This window comes from Notolepis coatsorum (assembly GCF_963971535.1).
Source record: "Notolepis coatsorum genome assembly, chromosome: 6".
NCBI lineage: Eukaryota > Metazoa > Chordata > Actinopteri > Aulopiformes > Paralepididae > Notolepis > Notolepis coatsorum.
The window spans coordinates 161,630,825-161,651,465 of NC_140170.1; the positions used below are offsets into that span (position 1 = coordinate 161,630,825).

The following is a 20,641-nucleotide window of genomic DNA, read 5'->3' on the forward strand; positions in this document are numbered from 1 at the left end:
CTTAAAAATGCTTGATTTAACCCTTTGATGCATACAGTCATGCCAACATGACGATTATAATAGCCCCTGCAACTCATGTCTGCATTAAACCATGAAGATGCTTTCAAAAATAATTTTATTAAAGGTTTCTAAAAATCTAATCCGTTTAGTCTACTGACACACTAATACAGACTTTTTTTTATTATTAACATCTAAGACCATTTATATAAAAACTCTTGGGTGCCTAAGGCTACGTTTAGACGAGCGTTTTGTGAACAGAAACCGCAAAAGTCATCTTGCGGTTTCACTTTTAATTTTACGAGCGTTTTGGGGTGGAATTCTCCGTTCAGACGACGCTGTAACGACGGAGCCCCGCTGTCACACGATTGGCGCATATGTCACATGACGTGCTGTGAAGACCCGCCCTACTCTGCCTCTGATTCGCAGACTGTGGATGGGGAATGTGATTGGACCAAAGCAGAGTCACTCGCAGACAGTGGGTCCACTCACGCCGCGGGACAGATTCTTGTGTATTTAACCCTTTCACTGCCACACGACAGCCGGTTGTGTGATAGTAAAGGGTTAACCTTCTGTCGTGTGGCAGTGAAAGGGTTAAAAGTACTGCCAATGTAGCCTTCAGGTGATCTCCGTTGATATAGTCAGACATACTTGCTTTGTTTACGTCTCGGCTACTGGCGCATACCTGCTACCTGTGACGTAAGCAGTACGCGCGACCAGAGCCGTGACAACCCTTTCGTCATCGTTTTAACAGATTTATACGGTTTAACAGTTTAGACGAGAGCGCAAAGCTTTTGCGTTTCTAGGAATTCCACCCTGGAAGGTAGTCTCACTTTTTTGCGGTTTCACCCCGTAAAAACGCCGTTTCCGTATAAACGAAAGGCACATCCGAAAAAATATTTTTGCGGATTCACCTGCTAGCGTTTCCGTCTAAACGGGGCCTAAGACTATAATAATAATAATAATAATAATAATAATAATAATAATAATAATACATTTTATTATCAGCAATGTTATAGCATCCTACTGGTAAACAAAACACTGTAAAGGTGTGTGTGCATCATCATCATATATATTTAGTTTTTAATTACATGAAACATTATGAAGTATTCTCTTATGCCGCTTTCCACGTCTGCATGGCACCTACTCGACTCTGCCCCCCCCCCCTTAATATTGTCATATCGCCCACCCCGACAACAGGTGTCACCGTGGTAGCCGTGTCATCCCGGGAACTACAGTCCAACAACAACACAGGCAATCACACACAGGAGGACCTCACGCAAGTATGAGCGTGAAAGCCAAGCTGCCTAACCATTTAGTAGACATTTTCAGTATGGTAATCATTTAGTAGGCATTTTCAGTATGGTAATCATTTAGTAGACATTTTCAGTATGGTAATCATTTAGTAGAAATCTTCAGTATGGTAGCTCGGAACAGAAGTATAATGCCTGTTAAATGTCCACTCAGTAAGATATTTGTTTGTTTGCGATGAAAACTGTGTAGATTCAAACCACGTTCCGTTACATGGAATAAGCAAATGAACGGTTCTCACACTGCAGTCTGTAATAGTGAGAACCATCCATTAAATTACAGGCTAAACATGCATTCAATCCCAGAAGAAAATGTTATAAAATAAATTCAGAACATACAAAATGTGACTACATGTGTTGATGTTGCATTATGTATTTAATGATATTTTATGTGTCTTTCTGCTGCAAGCTCTTCAGGGGGTAGTACCGTAGTTAAAAGTAACTAGTTAAAAGTAGTTTAGGTTAAAGTAAAAGTAACTACAGACTCAAGACAACACGTGTAATTTTGACCAGATGTAACTGTCTCACATGAATCAGGTGAGGATGAAGGACTTCTCCTAGATTCTTACAGAGCACCCTAATCTGTGTCTTAGACAGCCGTGTCAGCGCTTAATCAGACAAGCAAATATGTAGTATCCTTTACAAAATGGTATCATGGTAGTTTGATGGTCATTTCAGTTAGACTATGGTAGCGGCCATTGTATCATTCACCATAATACTGCTAATAATAATATAATAATAAGTTATCATGTTATAAGTTATCATGGTAACACTTTTGTACTTAAATAATAAGATTATACCAAATAAAAAAATCCAATTTATACCACGATCTGGGTGAACACTCTTTTCCGATTGGCCGATAAGTGTTTTAAACTGTTTAATGCACATGCACATGTAGTTTGGCTCGAGTTTAATCACCGTTATAAATGCATCCGCTACGCAGCCTGTAACCATAGCAACGTTAAAGAGCACAGCTGTCGGAGCTTTATTCGTTGTACAGCCGACTCATGAAGTTGATAAACGAACGACTCAAAACTTTAGTCGTTTAGTCGTTTAGTTTAGTGAACTAACTTTCACCAAAATGCTTTTATTTGATATTGTTGTCAAAGGACCATAGTATAAGCGGAATAATCAACTTGTAGGTTCTTCGCATCCACCTCGTACCTTAAAAACAGTTTTAACGCAAAACCTACTTCTTTATTTATAATAAAACACGAGATACTTGGGCCCTAATGATAAGGATAAGCGTTCAATGAAGAAACCCAATCCCCCTAGCAAACATCTATGCTACTCATAGTGGTAAAATAAAAAGGCCATATATATATTAAGGGTGTAACTGTACATAGTTCGGTACGTACCTCGGTTTTGGGGTCATGGTTTGGTACGAGTTTGGTACAACAGGATTAAAAAATTTTTTAATTTTTTTTATATATTTAGAATTATTATTATTAAATATAATACATTTTTATTAAGTTATACTTAGTTCCACCTAGGCTTGCCGGGGTAGTCAGTCAGTGATAACGGTGTCATTCTGTGTTCAGGAATCCACTGAATAAATGTATTGCCTACTGCCCCCAACCCCCACTGGTGTACGATTTTTCAGTTTCAGTTTCACTTCTAGAGTAGATTTAACTTCATGTGAAGCAGAGAAAGAAGACTCTAGAGAAGAGATGCCATGTTACACAACAATGGCAGAGGATTTATCAATATTTTGGATTTAAACACCACAGCTCGACTGGAGGGGAGCTCAGAGGACCAGTCCAGATCAGCAAAAGTATGTTTTTTTTTTATTTTAACCTTTATTTTACCAGGTAGTCACTTGAGATCAAAGATCTCTTTTTCAAGCAAGACCTGGCCAAAATGGCAGCAAAAACAAAAACAAACATACAAAATACACAAAACACAGACAGAGACATGTGTGTCTTTCCATTGGATAACATTATTAGGCGAACAAGAAAACAATGAACATTTGCAGCCTATTGTAATGACCCTGCTGTGTTACAAACATATCATTCATTCATAGTTTTGTTTCAGGGACACCTGTAGTAAGGGGGGGAGGGGAGAAACAGCCCAGTGCAGACTAGAGTGTGCGGTTGTTAATTTGTTCTGTCGGCTCGTCATCATGCCTTTACAAGCTTCAATGTTTTATTCATCATCTAAATGTGGCAATACAAGCTTGATATTCAACGTTAAATGAATGACCTTCTGTGTTAGTAAGCCAGTGTCAAGTAAAGTAAAGATATAGAGCATACATTTGTAAAATGTGCAACCCTAGTTTCACCTAGTGGTATGAGATGTATTCGTCATATGGCTGGATGTACCGAACCGCAACGTCCGTACCGTGAAGTCGCGGGACGAATACACGTACCGTTACACCCCTAATATATATATATATATATATATTACCTAAACCATGATGGTCAAATGGTATTTCAATGTTGTTGTTTTTGATCACTACCATCCAACCATAAAATTGTGGAAATACATGATATCTTTTTTACAAGGAGTCAGTCTGTCCATATAGTGTGGCTGTGGACAAACCTTGAAGTTGAAGTTCTTCTGCTGGGCTGCCTGGGAGACCTTCTCCAGGAGGTTCTTGAGCCTCTGCTGAGTGGCGTGAGACACGTAGGTCACCAGCTCCGCGCCCACCTCCGTCACCCCGAACCTCCCGCCTGAAGGACACGGACAGATGGACAGGAGACAGTGTTGAAAAGGATGCATCCATTCAAATGTCAAATGTCAATGGCAATTATGCCACAACAATGTGGAACGCCCTACCCACAGCCATAAAAAGATGTGAATCCCTACCCACATTCAAAACCGGTCTTAACACATTGAGTGCCACGGCCCTTACGGGAAGTGACCCCTTCCTTGCCGTCCATTAATCCCATGTAAACGTAGTTGTAGTTTGTAGAGCTAAACCTATATTTTATAGTATAGCTATGGGTCTAATAACGGCGTCGGGTCTCAGTGACTTGCTTCTGGTCAACGTGCAAGAAACAGATTATTTTTTTCATCCGTACATTTCTGTTTTATCGGATCTTCCTGAAATCAACGCTAGATCATAATTATTATCCTTCCTCGTGCACGCATGCAATGTTGTTTAGACCGGAGCGCCGGAGTTCTATGTTTTGGGCAACCAAAATGTTAAAGAGCACCTACGGGAGGCTGCAATTCGAAACTGGCCACCGTAAATGTCCACCCCACCCCCACCCCCTCCTAATCGACAGTCTCCTCCCCACCGTATGTATATATTCTCTCCCCACCGTATGTATATTTTTTCTCCCACCCACCTACCCCCTCCTATTGTACAGTCTCCTCCCCATCATATGTATATTTTCTATATACGATATTTGCATATCGTATATGTCACAAATGTAACAGTACCAGTGTTTCCCATTAATTACCTAGACTGTGGCGGCCCGCCACAGTTTTATATATATATAAGTATCACCTACAGCAGCGTTTCCCAAACGTAGGGTCGCAACCCGTTTTTATTGGGTCGCCAATAAAAAATATTTTAATAAATTATTATTATTATTATAACATTTTTTAATAAAAACGCTGTAGATGTGTTGATTCAGTTTGGCACCACATACTATGGGTTTTCTACTCTAGCATACTTGAAAAACAAATACAGAAACAGACTAAATGCTCAGCATGACCTCAGAATAGCACTTTCAAAAACCAAGCCCAGAATAGATCTGCTGGTTGAAAACTTCAACCAGCCACATAACTCTCATTAGATTTCATTGTGCCATAGATGAAATATTATACCCCTTGAAGGCTTCTATCATGATGTCAGGTCAGTAGAATCTTAAAATAAGTCAGTACAAATGAATCAGAATGTTGCTCAATGTTGGGGTTTAAGGTTGAGGGACGGAGGGACGAGGAGGGGCTAAGAAATGGAGAGTTGAAAAAGGGGTGAGAAATAGAAAGGAGAGTAGAACATGTTTGTTCATTTAAAAGTGTTACAAAATTGCATGTACATATGTTATGAGGTGGTGAGGAACTTAACATTACACTCTGATTATTGCTGTGATGTACTTTTATAATTAAATAAATACATTTCATATACATTTTAAATTCATGGTTTGTTGTGTTCTTTATCAGTAGTTTTAGTTTATAAATGTATGTTATGGCAATTCATGTCATGATGTATTTTTGTAAGTTTGGGTCCCGGGGAAACTCTAAATGTCTCTTTTGGGTCTCGAGCTGAATACGTTTGGGAACCCCTGACCTACAGTATTGGCAGTGGTGGTAATCGTAAATAGTAATCCACTATATTTTTTTATTTTCTAAAAAAATAAACCAGTTCAACACAGGTAACCACTTTTGCTTCATTTCTTTGATGGCTCAAATGTATGCTCTAGTCCAGTGGTTCCCAAACCTCTCCTTGAGACACCCCAGCCGTTCCATGTATTTGTTAAATTCCACCACCAGCACACCTGATTCAATAAAGGGCTAGTTAAGTTGAATCAGGTGTGCTGGTGGTGGAATTTAACAAATACATTGAAAGGCTGGGGTGCTTCGAGGAGAGGATTGGGAAGCACTGCTCTAGTCGATTTTGTGTTTTGAGCACAAAGTTCATCATAGATCTAGCCTCTTTATTTTGCTCTCAAAGTGCACCAGATTGATGCATTTAACTTTCAAATGTACACAAAAAAAGGGTTCTGGGGGGGTCCGGGGGCCGAGGTTCACCCACCAGTCTCACAAAATCCTGTGGGAAACACTGCAGTACTATATACCTGTATGTCATGTATGTCCCTATGCCATAAATGTCATGATGTCATGTATGTTGTGTAGTATGTCATAAATGTCACTATGAATTGAAAATGGTTGACCCTGATGTAAACAAGACAAACGTCTTTCTCTGGTCTGCAATCTGCATCCCCTTAACAATTGTGTGTATTGAGCCGTACTGTATTGTACCCATTCTGCAACCTGTTAAATAAAGTTTTCATTCATTCAATGTCAAATGTCACTGTATCGACTCGGAACGTTAGCCGACACAAACGTCGCCGTCTGGAAAAGTTAAAGGTATAGTTCTGATTAGTCCTAACCCTATTTCCTACTTAGTAATGCTGAGGTTGTGACAGTGGGCTCAGGAGTTAGAGCGGTCTCGTCTGGTAGTCAGAAGGTTCCTGGTTCGATTCCCTCTCCTCCCGGCAGCATGTCGAAGTGTCCTTGAGCAAGACACTTAACCCCTAATTGCCACACGATGAGCATGTTGGCAGCTTGCATGGTCGCCGTCCCGTATGTGAATGAATGAGTGAATGTGAGGCATAACTTGTAAAGTGCTTTGGATAAAAGCGTTATATAAACGCAATATATTTATATGTTGCTGTTAGGGATGCTCGATATTGGCTTTTTTACCTATACCGATATTGTCCAACTCTTAATTTCCGATACCGATATCAACCGATACCGATATCAACCGATACCGATATACCGTAATTCCTCTAATAGTAACCCCGGCTTGTATTTGTTTCAACTGTAGCGGGTACCAGGCTTGTATTAGGAGGAGGCCTGTATAAGAGGGAGGCCTATATTTCAAATTTTAACGGATCATAATGAATAAATCAACATTTTGTGTCAGTTTGAACCCAGTAAAATGTACTGGGTTCATTTATTGAAACCAAGTACTGTATGAAATAGTAAACAGTGCAATTACAGGTGGTCACTGGTCATTTCAACGTTTTCAAAGTGAAATCAAGTAACTAGCTCAGTGTGCAGCTCAGTATATTAGTAACCCGGCTTGTATTAGGAGGCCGGCTTATAATTGCTTAGCTCAAGAGCGCACCCAGCCATTAATAGAGACCCGGCTTGTATTTGAGACCCGGTTACTATTAGAGGAATTACGGTATGCAGGGTTTCAAGTTTCAAGTTTCTTTAATAGTTGTCATACAGAAGTACAGAATACTTTTGTACAAAATGCTTTTTACTGTTGCGCTCCAGAGACTGTGCATGACAAGATAAGTATGAAATAAAAACATAGTAAAAATTAGAAGAAAAAAAAGAGGTCACAGTGTTCAGTTTAGACATATGTACAATGTTCGTAGACGTAGTTACCATACAATATACAATACTGTGCAGTGTACTAATATACAATACTATATAGTGCAAGGCATAAATGGACAAGGTGCAGTTTAGGTACAATTCACAGTAGGTGTACGAGTTGTAGTGCAAATCCTTTATCAATAAATATAAAGTGTAAGTGTGTTTGTGTGATCTAAAGTGTGGAGAGTGGGTGCTGCAGTGTGTTGTTTGTTTGAGTGAGTGTGTGTGTGCGTGTGGGTGTGTGTGCTGTGTGCATTTGATGGTTGTTGCATAGTGATTATTGTTCGTTTAGCGATTATTGTTCGTTTAGCAGCCTGATGGCCTGGGGATAGAAGCTCCTTCTGAGTCTTTCTGTGCTCGCCATAAGACTCCGGTATCGCTTGCCTGACGGCAGCAGTTCAAAGAGGCAGTTGTTCGGGTGGCTCGAGTCCTTAATAATTCTCTTAGCCTTCCCCTTGCACCGCTTGTTGTAAATGTTCTGGAGGGTGGGAAGCCCCCCTCTAATTGTGCGTTCGGCTGAACGTGTCACTCTTTGTAGTCTGCTACGGTCTTGTGCAGTGCTATTCCCAAACCAGGAGGTGATGTTGCCGGTCAGGATGCTCTCTATTGTACATGAGTAGAAGTTCCTAAGGATCTTCTGACTGACTTGGAACTTCCTTAGGCGCCTGAGGAAGTAGAGGCGTTGTCGTGCCTTCTTCACAACACTGTCAATGTGTGTGGTCCATGTCAAGTCCTCGGATATGTGGGCTCCGAGGTACTTGAAACTGTTCACTCTCTCAACTGGTGCCCCGTCGATGCTGAGGGGGCTGTAGTCCTTGACCCCCGACCTCCTGAAGTCCACAATCATCTCTTTTGTTTTGCTGACGTTCAGGGAGAGGCAGTTCTCCTGACACCACTGTGACAGGTTCTCTACCTCTTCCAGGTAGGCCCTTTCGTCGTTGGCAGAGATCAGGCCCACCACTACTGTGTCATCAGCAAATTTGATGATGGTGTTGTTGTTCCGCTGTGCTACGCAGTCATGTGTGTACAGGGAGTAGAGGAGGGGGCTCAGAACACAGCCCTGGGGGGCCCCTATGTTGAGCGTGATGGATGAGGAGGTGCAGTTGCCGGCTCTTACCACCTGGGGTCTGCCCGTCAGGAAGTCCAGGACCCACTGGCACAGGTCATAGTTCAAGCCCAGGTCCCTGAGCTTGGCTATGAGTTTGGAGGGGACTATGGTATTGAATGCTGAGCTGTAGTCGATGAACAGCATTCTCACATAGTTCCCCTTCCTCTTGTCCAGATGTGATGCTGCTGTGTGCAGCACATGGGCTATGGCGTCCTCCGTGGACCTGTTGGGGCGATATGCAAATTGCAGAGGGTCCAGGTTGATGGGGAGGGAGGAACAGATGTAGCCCTTCACTAGCTTCTCAAAGCACTTCATGGCTATGGAGGTGAGGGCTACAGGGCGGTAGTCGTTGAGGCAAGCGGGCGTAGATTTTTTGGGTACAGGGATGATGGTGGACTTCTTCAGACAGGTGGGGATGACGGCCTGTTCCAAGGACAGGTTGAAGATGTCAGTGAATACCGGGGCCAGGTTTCCCCCCCCCCCCCAAAAATGGAATAATTTCAGGTAATTAACATTACATATCTCTTGTTGTGGAATTAACACAACATTATGCATACTTTTGACAATAAATAAAATTAGAATTTGTTCTTACTTGCTTGCCTGGGTAAATAAAGGTTATAGAAATGTAAAAAAAAATAATAAAAAATATTTGAAAACCGATACCGATATTTTCCGATATAACATTTTAATGCCGATATCGGCCGATAATATCGGTAGGCCGATAATATCGGACATCCCTAGTTGCTGTTCCTCACATTAGCTCTGGCTAGTAGCCACAAACCAATGCAAAGTCAATGGGGACAAGCTCCTGTCTGTACAAGCTGACTGAAGCTCACTGAAGTCTACTGTGTGTGCTCCGTGGAGTAAACATCAGTGAGCTTCGGTCAATTTGTACATGATACTCTTTTCTTTATCCTCCAATCACAGCTGTTGCTTCCCTCAGACAAACTTTTTAGTTTGAAGCAACAGTTGTGATTGGAGGATAAAGGAAAGAGGGGGCGGGGTTTCATACAGACATTAGTGACCGTTAGCGTCTATCTCACCTATCTCCAGGATTCTCTTCTGCAGCATGGAGGAGGCGAGGAAGGCCTCGTCCTTACAGGAGCGCGTCACCGCTCCCACCAGCTCCGAATTGGTCGCCAGGATACGGGCACTCTCCTCCGATAGGTTAACCCCAGCCATGGACGCCACGTCGTTGATATCGTCATCGTCCCTGGAGACACACACACACACACACACACACACACATATATATATACACGGCACAATGTGGTGGGGAGGTCTGTGTCAGTGGTTGAGTAGACGTATTTTTCTCCAATATCAGCATAATGCAAATGCAAGCTACAGTTTCAGTGGTTTTGTTGAGCAGACATGGGAAGAATACAAAACAAAACAACCCTCTGCAATATCATTGATGAAGACACTACGCTTTCTCTGAACCCAGGTTCAAAATGCCAAAGGATTATGTTGACTCTGCCATCAGCCATGAGACGATGTCATGAAGCGAAAACTTAAAAAAACACAGAATATCCACGATATTATAGACTGTTTGAGCTCATGCCGTCTGGCAGACGGTACCGCAGTCTCAGGTCAGGTCCACAAGAGAACACTGAACAGCTACTTCCACCGGGAAGACAGACTACGGGACAGACTTTGAATTATCACATGAGCTACACACACAAAAGCACCTTAGTGACTTATACACCACACAAGCACACTTACCGGTATTACACACTGCTGCTACTTACACTGTAGAATAATTTATTTTTATTTTTACAATTCATCAAAACGTATGTATAGATAGAATATACATTGTGTATTATGTTTACAACCCTACTATGGTTGAGAAGCCGGGACAAACAAGCATCTCACGCTTTTCTGAATTAATGTAGGCCTACATTTAACCCTTTCACTACCACACTACCAAAGGGTTAACCCTTTCAGTGCGACAATACAGAAGGTTAACCCTTTCACTGCCACCCCTTTCACTACAGAAGGTTAACCCTTTCACTACCACACTACAGATGGTTGTGAAAGGGTTAACCTTCTGTAGTGTGGTAGTGAAAGGGTTAAAAACAATCTGTGAATTTTTTTTTATCTGAATATCTGTGTGCATGGAAAACGTACAGAACATTGATTACTCACTTGTTATCATCATATATTATTATTATTATTATTATTATTATTATTATTATAACTCTTACCTGAAAGTGCCCCCGGCCTCTTTCAGCTTGTTTTTCTGAGCAAGAGAGAGCACTGAAGCGGGGACCAGCTTGGAGGCAGGCGACACCCCGGGCCTCATAGGAACTGAGAGACAGAGAGGAATGGACAGAGAGCCACACTAAACACACACGAATGATCGTTTGAATTACTTACAAAAGCACAACTTTTACATAAAACGGTCTTTTTATCCAGGTATGATAATAACCCTGAGTTCCATATCACCTCCGTATGGACCCTCACCTGGGTGCAGCTGTTTGAGCTGCATCTGTGGCTGCTGTCCAAGCATGATGCGGCCTGGGGCCTGACCCCTGAGGGTCACCATGGGGCTTGTTGCTATGGTAACCTGAGGCCTCAACATCGCCCCCTGCTGCTGAGGATGGAGTACCTGAAGGGTTATATGGGGGGGGGGTCAAAGGACCAGTTATGAACAAAAACCATGAACATTTACATTTACACAGATTCAAAGTGTCCCGCTCCACACCACACATCGCGCCATTTGAGTCAGATGAACTTCTACGATTGTCTAGTTTATAGTTTAGTTTATAGTTTATTTATAGCTAATTTAGCTTATAGTTATAGTTTGTATAGATAGAATATACATTGTGTATTATGTTTACAAATCTACTACGGTTGAGGAGCTGGGAAAAACAAGCATCTTCAGTTTTATTTATTTTCTTTATGCATGTACATTTCAAAAAGCGGTGACAATAAAATAATCTGAATCGGTTCTCTCGTGTGTTACTGCTAATGGTTTCCAATTTATTCTATAATGAGGTGAACGATCCCCATCACTGTTTCCAGTAAGTGCCAGTAATGCGTAAGGTTCAGTGTTCCGACAAACCATCAAATCTAAAATTAAATCAAGATCATATAGATGGTTTCAACTTGACACCATAAACATTCTAAATGGACCCGGGTTTATTTCCTGTTGCAATGTTTATTAATGTAATTAGATTAGATTAGATTCAAATGTATTATCATCATACAGCACAAGTACAGTACAACGAAAATAGGTTTGCCATTCAACCAGAGTGCAAATATAGCAGTAAAGTGCAACCGCAATATACAATGTACAGTACAGGTGATTAAACTGGGTACAAAATATACAAATTCATGTAATAACTGACAGGAAATACAATTGGGGTCCAAACTGTTCCCTGGCAAGAGAATTCCAGGGAAACCATCTATAACAATAGCTAATGTTACTCATCAAACAACGATGCAGGCTGACTACCAGAGGCCACAGCTTTAACCTTCATCACAGTAACTAGGTAACTTAATGAAGAGGCTTATCGGTCAGCCACTACGGTTTCCAAGCTGTCACTGGACACTCGCCGCTCAAGAGAGAAGTTTAGAGTACCGTACTTTTCGCACTATAAGCCGCACCTGACTATAAGCCGCAGCAGCTAAATTGAATGATGTGTACATATATAAGCCGCACTGGACTATAAGCCGCAGGTGTTTTAATGTTTAATTACTGTAATTAGCATTGGGACACAATACTGTCGGACAAATAACAAGAATTAACTCATTTACAAGTTGTATTAAGTTTAGCAAATAAGGGAACAGATAAATAACATTTCAATGCAGTCAAAAAAGCAATATTTTGTTTTTTACATTTTCGGGTTTGGTCACGTCGAGTCACATATAAGCCGCACCGTTATATAAGCCGCAGGGTCGAAAAATGGGGGGAAAGCCGCGGCTTATAGTCCGAAAAGTACGGTAGGTTATTCTAGTATTGCTGACACGTTTGAACCATTAATTAAAACTCATTTGGGTTTAACAATGTGTGGACAGCAGGCAACAACAGTACAATTCAATATCTCTTTGACTACAATGAAACTTGTATATCCTTCAGTTATTGGTGTAAAGTTATGGAATTCTCTCCATAGCGAGCTTAAGGGATGTAACAGTGTTTATCAATTCAAAAAAATGTATAAAAAAAGAATATTTAGTCAGTATGAAAATCAAAATGTGATCTGAATAGTGAGATTTTTTTTTTTCTCTTCTCTTTCTTTTCTTCTTTATTCTTTATCATTATTATTATTATTACAATTTTTCTTGTTTAACTGTGGATTGTGTTTCTTTTATAATGGTATAAATGATTATTTGTGTAAATAAGGTTATACGCCGACCATTAAGAAAATACATGTTAGTTTAGGAATAAGGGGCAGGTAATTATAAGATTTATTCTTCTTCCTGCTCCTTTTGTCCATGGAATGGCTATTTATGATTTTTTAATGAAGAAACTATGATTGTATTATTCCATGTGGCAAATAAAAACTCTGAACTGAACTGAACTGAAATATATACTAACTTTAGCCTTACCAGCCTGTTCCGATACCGATACCAGTATCGGAAATGCCGCCGATACTGCCTAAAATGCTCGTATCGGTATCGGCGAATACCCTCTAATGTTGCGCTCCGATACTATTATGACGTAATTTATCAACAACACTGCGGATGTTGGGCTCTGTGGCTCTGCAGATATACCCTACTCGCTGAGTGAGCATTATAAAACAAACGTGTGCTTAATCGACCGTGAATTAAAGTGTCAATTGCCATTTGTCATTTTAACAGCAGAGCAGATACTTTCTTAAAATGCCATCGTCCCGACAGAGCGCTGTTGACGGGGAGCTCTGATGAGTTTGCTTGGTGGCTGGTGTTATTAGCATTGAACAGCTAACCGAAAGCTAGCTTTAACGTTACCTTGGCTAAAGTTGGGGCTATTCATAATCCAGCAATAATGGCTGCAGACCTGCAGTGCAAGCAAAGTACAGCAAGTTGGCAAAGGAGTATTCCAAGTTAAATCACAATGTCACCAGTAACGTTACAGTCTTTCCATATACCGGTAGCTCATGCTAGCTAACCTAGCTCACGTTAACGTCGTCATTGCACAATTGCACGTCGCATACACAATTAATGACATGTTGCGGGACAGCCATATCGGTGACAATGTTTAGCTTTTAGTGCCAAATGATAAGAGTCTGAGGCGGAGTCTCAAAAGAGAATGTTGAATATTTATTGTGCAAAAATCACAACAACAGAGCCTCTGGTACTAAACGGAGCCTTCTTGTGGAAGCAAGTGCAGCAACGAATAATGTCCGTGTGGAACTAATGTGCCAACAACCTTTCCGTGGGTGAACTCATTGAGATAGTTTTCAATTACTGATACTAATACTAATCTATACAATCACCTGTTGTTGAATAAATACCATTACTTTATAGTTATTACTAAAAAACAGTATATATAAAACAGTAGCTGTATACATTATTATTATTTTTTTTTTTATATATATAATTTATATAATATTTTTTTTATTTTTATTTTTTTTTAATGTATGCACTGGTATCGGATAAGTATCGGTATCGGCCGATACCCAAAGCTTAGGTATCGGAATCAGATCGGAAAGGAAAAAATGGTATCGGAACATCTCTACTTACCAGTGGGGCAGGTTGTACCGGTTTGCCAAGGTTTGACTGGAGCAAGGGTCTGTTGATCGGGGTGAAGAGGCGAGGGGCTGAGCTGCCCAGAGCCATTGTGGTGGTAGTGGTGGAGGCTGGGGTGGAGGCTGGTGCGGAGGCTGGTGCGGAGGCTGGTGCGGAGACTGGTGCGGAGGCTGGTGCGGAGGCTGGTGCGGAGGCTGGCTGGGAGGGATGACTCTGCTGGATGAACGCTACAGAGTCTGGGGTGAGCTGCCTGAGGGCTGGGAGGCTTCTCTGGAGGGTACAGGGTACACAGGCAGGTTGAAAATCATTAGTACAGTCGTATAGAGGCTGGTGGTAGACTCAGGGTTAAAGAAGGCAGGCTTTAGACTGGACGCTTGCTGGTTCAAATTTCTCTTACAACAAGTGCACTTATTCAACCACCCCTGGGGAAAAAATAAAGATTAAAATGACTCTTTTGGGCATATGGCATAGTGTTTATGTGAAGGATGGGAGCACAAACCTCTTGTGCACCAAATGTGCATCCTTATGAGGGATAATGTTACACCGTACCAATTTTTCACTGCCAATACCACTCTGGCTGTAAACTGTGAGCAGGGTTGGTACCGAACTCTGTACTTTTAAGGGTACCAATCGAATTACATTGGTACTACCACGTTAGATCAATCTGTAGTATAAGAGCCTTTTCCACAAATATATATATTATTACTGTCCCGTCTCTTGGGTCTTTAGAAAGACCAGACGAGGTCAGAGGGGTTTGATCATATTTACTGAGGATGGCCAGATAATGTTGATATTTAAACATTTAAAAACACAATACATGATGATCATGCAATTTATTTTGTGTGGTGTGTTACAACAATAAATAACTAAATGTTCTAAATAAATAACAATGTTAAAATGTTGTATCATTTGGACTTAGTTTTTACAACTGAATTATATTTGTTTCTTATGACAGAGAGAGAAGTACCGAAAAGAAGGTACCGTTGGGTACCAATACCGAATTACAGGAACTGGTACTGGTACCGGTATCGGTTCAAATGTGAACGATACCCAACCCTAGCTATAAGTATCGGCTGATACTGAATACCGATCCAAAACGCTGCTTCTACTGAACGATACAGACTTAGGTCATTAGTTTGGGGTCACTGGATATAAATAATGTAATACAGTCAGCCAGTAATAACATCCTCCTTCTAACATCCTTCTATGTGTTAAAAAAATTATGTATATTAATTATAATAATAATTTTAAATGGATCATCATCATACAGCACAAGTACAGTACAATGAAAATAAGTTTGGGCATCCAACCAGAGTGCAAATGTAGCAGTAAAGTGCAAGAATAATATACAATGTTACAAATGAGTACTACTGAGTGTAGTGCTAATCAGATGTATGTACAGAGTTGAAGTATAATATGTACAGTGATACAGGTATAAAGACAGTATGGTAGTAGTCATACTGGCCAGCAGTGTAACTAGTAAGAGTAGGATATGTACAGATAATAATAATAATAATAATAATAATAATAATAATAATTAATAATTAATAATAATAATAATAATAATAATAATAATAATAATAATAATAATAATAATAATAATAATAATAATAATAATAATAATAATAATAATAATAATAATAATAATAATAATAATAATAATAATAATAATAATAATAATAATAATAATAATAATAATAATATATTCAATTTGTAGGGGCGCTTTATATTTGTGGAACAAATCTCAAAGCGCTACAGTGTAGAAGAACATAAAGTAAGTAGAACTAAAACTAGTAAAGGAGTAAAAAGAACATGAAATGTGGAGGGCTAAAACTAGTAAAAGAGTAAAATAACTTAAAATAAGAAGGGCTAAAACTAGTAAGAGTAAAATAACATAAAATGTGTGGAGCTAAAACTAGATAAAAATCAACAAAAGGCTCTATTAAAAAGATGTGTTTTGAGGCCCTTTTTAAAAGCATACAGTCTGTGGTGCTCTCAGGTGGTCAGGGAGAGCATTCCACAGACTGGGAGCGGAGGAGCAGAAAGCCCGATCTCCCATGGTGCGGAGTTTGATATAGATATAGTATCTACAGATATGTAAAAGGTCTATGTGCAGGTAAGTACAGACAGGTGTGGATAGATATATATATGCAGTGAGAATAAATATATACCATGGTATAGTTTCAAGTTTCAAGTTTCAAGTTTCTTTAATAGTTGTCATACAGAAGTACAGAATACTTTTGTACAAAATGCTTCTTACTGTTACGCTCCAGAGACTGTGCATGACAAGATAAGTATGAAATAAAAACATAGTAAAAATTAGAAGAAAAAAAAGAGGTCACAGTGTTCAGTTTAGACATATGTACAATGTTCGTAGACGTAGTTACCATACAATATACAATACTGTGCAGTGTACTAATATACAATACTATATAGTGCAAGGCATAAATGGACAAGGTGCAGTTTAGGTACAATTCACAGTAGGTGTACGAGTTGTAGTGCAAATCCTTTATCAATAAATATAAAGTGTAAGTGTGTTTGTGTGATCTAAAGTGTGGAGAGTGGGTGCTGCAGTGTGTTGTTTGTTTGAGTGAGTGTGTGTGTGCGTGTGGGTGTGTGTGCTGTGTGCATTTGATGGTTGTTGCATAGTGATTATTGTTCGTTTAGCGATTATTGTTCGTTTAGCAGCCTGATGGCCTGGGGATAGAAGCTCCTTCTGAGTCTTTCTGTGCTCGCCATAAGACTCCGGTATCGCTTGCCTGACGGCAGCAGTTCAAAGAGGCAGTTGTTCGGGTGGCTCGAGTCCTTAATAATTCTCTTAGCCTTCCCCTTGCACCGCTTGTTGTAAATGTTCTGGAGGGTGGGAAGCCCCCCTCTAATTGTGCGTTCGGCTGAACGTGTCACTCTTTGTAGTCTGCTACGGTCTTGTGCAGTGCTATTCCCAAACCAGGAGGTGATGTTGCCGGTCAGGATGCTCTCTATTGTACATGAGTAGAAGTTCCTAAGGATCTTCTGACTGACTTGGAACTTCCTTAGGCGCCTGAGGAAGTAGAGGCGTTGTCGTGCCTTCTTCACAACACTGTCAATGTGTGTGGTCCATGTCAAGTCCTCGGATATGTGGGCTCCGAGGTACTTGAAACTGTTCACTCTCTCAACTGGTGCCCCGTCGATGCTGAGGGGGCTGTAGTCCTTGACCCCCGACCTCCTGAACAGCATTATTGTATATACATGCTATCATATAGAGCTATGGGTTATATGCAGGTGTACAAGTATATAGAGGGGTTATATGTAGGTAAATTCAGACAAATATGGATATATACAGTAGGTGGTTACATGTGGTTCTTGGTATTGAACTTAAAGTGAATTTGATAGTTGACCATAACTCCAACACCAGTATTGGTGCGTCCCTATTGACTCTCGGTGTGCTTCCTTACCTTGAGGAAAGGCACCAGGTAGGGTTGAGGCGAGGAGTTGAGCTCTTTGTAGAGTCTGCTGGTGAAGTCCTCTGCATCCAGCCTGCCCTCCTAGTTCAACCAGAGCCATCGAGAGCAGGGAGTCAGAACTGTAGCCATCACATCAATGCTCAACTCTACAGCTGTCATCCAGTAGTACTGCTGCGGCAACTGTAGCCATTATATTAGTACTCAATCCTACAGCTGCCATCCAGTAGTACTGTTGTGGCAACTGTAGCCATTATATTAGTACTCAAACCTACAGCTGCCATCCACTAGTACTGCTGTGGCAACTGTAGCCATTATATTAGTACTCAACCCTACAACTGTCATCCAGTAGTACTGCTGTGGCAACTGTAGCCATTATATTAGTACTCAACCCTACAACTGTCATCCAGTAGTACTGCTGTGGCAACTGTAGCCATTATATTAGTACTCAATCCTACAGCTGCCATCCAGTAGTACTGCTGTGGCAACTGTAGCCATTATATAAGAACTCAACCCTAGAACTGTCATCCAGTAGTACTGCTGTGGCAACTGTAGCCATTATATGATGATCACATCACACCAGTTTTGTCCGCCATACACTGGCTACCTATTCAAGCCCGATCTGACTTTAAAGTGCTACTCCTCACCTACAAAAATTTTAATGGGCTTGCACCGCTCTATCTATCCAATCTCATCTCTCGATACTCGCCCGCTCGTGCTCTGCGCTCACAAAATGCGGGGCTTCTATCGATTCCTAGGGTTAAAAAGAAATCCGCCGGCCACAGAGCCTTTGTCTACCACGCTCCCTACCTGTGGAACAAATTACCTGCCATCGTCAGGGGCGCCTGCTCTGTCGAAGCTTTTAAATCCCTGCTTAAGACCCATCTTTTCTCTCTCTCCTTCAACCTACTACCCTGATCTCACCCCCTCCTATTGCTAGGTTTTAGTGAGTTTTTCCTTACCTTCGCGTGGGGTATGTCTGGGAGTGTTGCATTTATTTATTTTGCATTTATTAAAAAAATATTTGGACCTTATGGTGTTCTTGTTTTGTTCTTGACTTTTTGTGATGTTTCTTCTTGACTTTAAAGAAGACGTGTACGGCCCATGGGGACATTAACGTGTGTTGTCGGGCCTTACAAATAAATTTGATTTGATTTAATTATATTAGTACTCAACCCTACAACTGTCATCCAGTAGTACTGCTGTGGCAACTGTAGCCATTATATTAGTACTCATACCTACAACCATAGATATATATAGAACACTAGATAGCTTAAGGCGGAGTCACCAGCGTCGCTGAACCGCCGCCATCTTGCCCCAGGCAGCCTTTCTGTTACGTTCTATGGTAGCTGTTGGAGGGTGAGTGATCTGCAGACAAAAATACTCATAACTCGCTGAAATATTGACGGATTTACAAACGGTTTGGTTTATTACAAGCATTATTAACGTGGCTATGATTCAAGCGGTTTGTAAAAAAACATCAACAAAAAAATCAACAAAAAATTATAAGTATGCATTATCATAACTACATCTTTGATGTTTATAGCAAACCAACCCGTTTAAAAATCGGCATAGAATTGAGCAATCTATGGTTATTTAAATAGTACATGCACCATAGACATTAATGTTATCAGGAGCTGAGCTGCCTGGGGCAAGATGGCCACCCTACGACGACGTCGCTCTCCATTGGCCGGCAGCGCGGGTAAGCTATCTAGTGTTCTATATATATCTATGCCTACAACTGTCACCCAGTAGTACTGCTGTGGCAACTGTAGCCATTATATTAGTACTCATACCTACAACTGTCATCCAGTGGTACTGCTGTGGCAACTGTAGCCATTATATTAGTACTCATACCTACAACTGTCATCCAGTGGTACTGCTGTGGCAACGGCGTTTACTATCTAGACAACGGGTGTCAAACTCAATTACCAAGGGGGGCAAGATTAACAATACAGATGATTTTGTGGGCCGGACACATAGTAACACCTAAAAACACAGAGGTGCATTTTCCTGAGGTCACTAGCTAAATTGGTCATTTTGTTTATCTATTCTATTTGTGCAGCAGCTCAATATGTTGTTGTAAATGCACTTCTGTTCATTAGGTGCCTCAGTGAATAAATACAAGTAGGGCTTTGTAGAAGGTGGGTAAGGAGGCATCATTTATGGATAATTGGCTTATTATAGATTTCTTTTTAAATTAGATATATTAGGATTCAATTATGGTAATTATTCACCCTGAAGAGTTTGTATGATTAGCAATTATAGGCTAAACTGGTCCTGGACTATTGGAGAACGATTACACACACACACAGAACATCTCTCACCTCGCTTCCACTGCTCTCGCGCAAAACAATTATTTGCACAGTAGGTATGCAAAATGAATTATGAATTTACAAGCTAATAATACCTATTAGGTTTCAATTAGTTATTCAATAGTTTGTAAGATTAGGTTAAACTGAGGGCGGCTACGTGGTGCAGTGGGCAAGGTGCTCACCACGAATACTGGAGACTGGGCTCAAACAGGTTCAAGCCCAGCGCTCCACATTGCTTTCAGTTTAGCTGGTCGTCCGCACTAATACACATTGGCAGTATTAGGGGGAGGGAAACTGATGGGTGGGGATCGGGCGTTGTCGACAGCGACTCCTACAGGTCGGTTGGTGCGCCTGCGCAGTAGAATCAGGAAGCGACGGGGGCGGGGCCCCTCCAAAGCCCAGACCCCTGACCCTGAAAGATCGAGCCGCGCAGGTGGAAAGATGCGACTGCTGTTGCCTCGAGTATCGGAGGGGACTCGTGCTATGTATGACTTAGTCCACATTGTAGCCGGCTTGTGGGAGGCATGAAACAGCGTTCAAAGACAGGGGAGAATTGAATTGGATGATATGAAAATTGGGATGGGAGAAAAATAGAAAAATGGGAGAAAACGTGGATAAAAAAAAAAAGATTAGGTTAAACTGGTCTCTCACCCCAGCATCTCTTTCTACCATAGCTTTTACATATCTTACATTTTTTTTTATTCTATATTGTAGTGCTGAGACGGGAGTCTGAGGCGA

The 20,641-nt window shown here is 40.9% G+C and overlaps 1 protein-coding gene across 1 annotated transcript in view; it reads right to left on the bottom strand.

The window, feature by feature from the left end:
• Positions 1-20,641, bottom strand: part of taf4a (TAF4A RNA polymerase II, TATA box binding protein (TBP)-associated factor) — a 55,846-nt gene that overhangs the window by 13,815 nt on the left and 21,390 nt on the right. Inside the window, exons 6-11 of the mRNA XM_084315976.1 lie at positions 17,583-17,672; positions 14,143-14,418; positions 10,939-11,083; positions 10,680-10,782; positions 9,519-9,688; positions 3,849-3,979 (exon numbers count right to left, since the gene is read on the bottom strand). Of these exons, the coding sequence (XP_084172102.1) occupies positions 3,849-3,979; positions 9,519-9,688; positions 10,680-10,782; positions 10,939-11,083; positions 14,143-14,418; positions 17,583-17,672 (915 nt within the window). The remainder of the gene's footprint in view (positions 1-3,848; positions 3,980-9,518; positions 9,689-10,679; positions 10,783-10,938; positions 11,084-14,142; positions 14,419-17,582; positions 17,673-20,641) is intronic.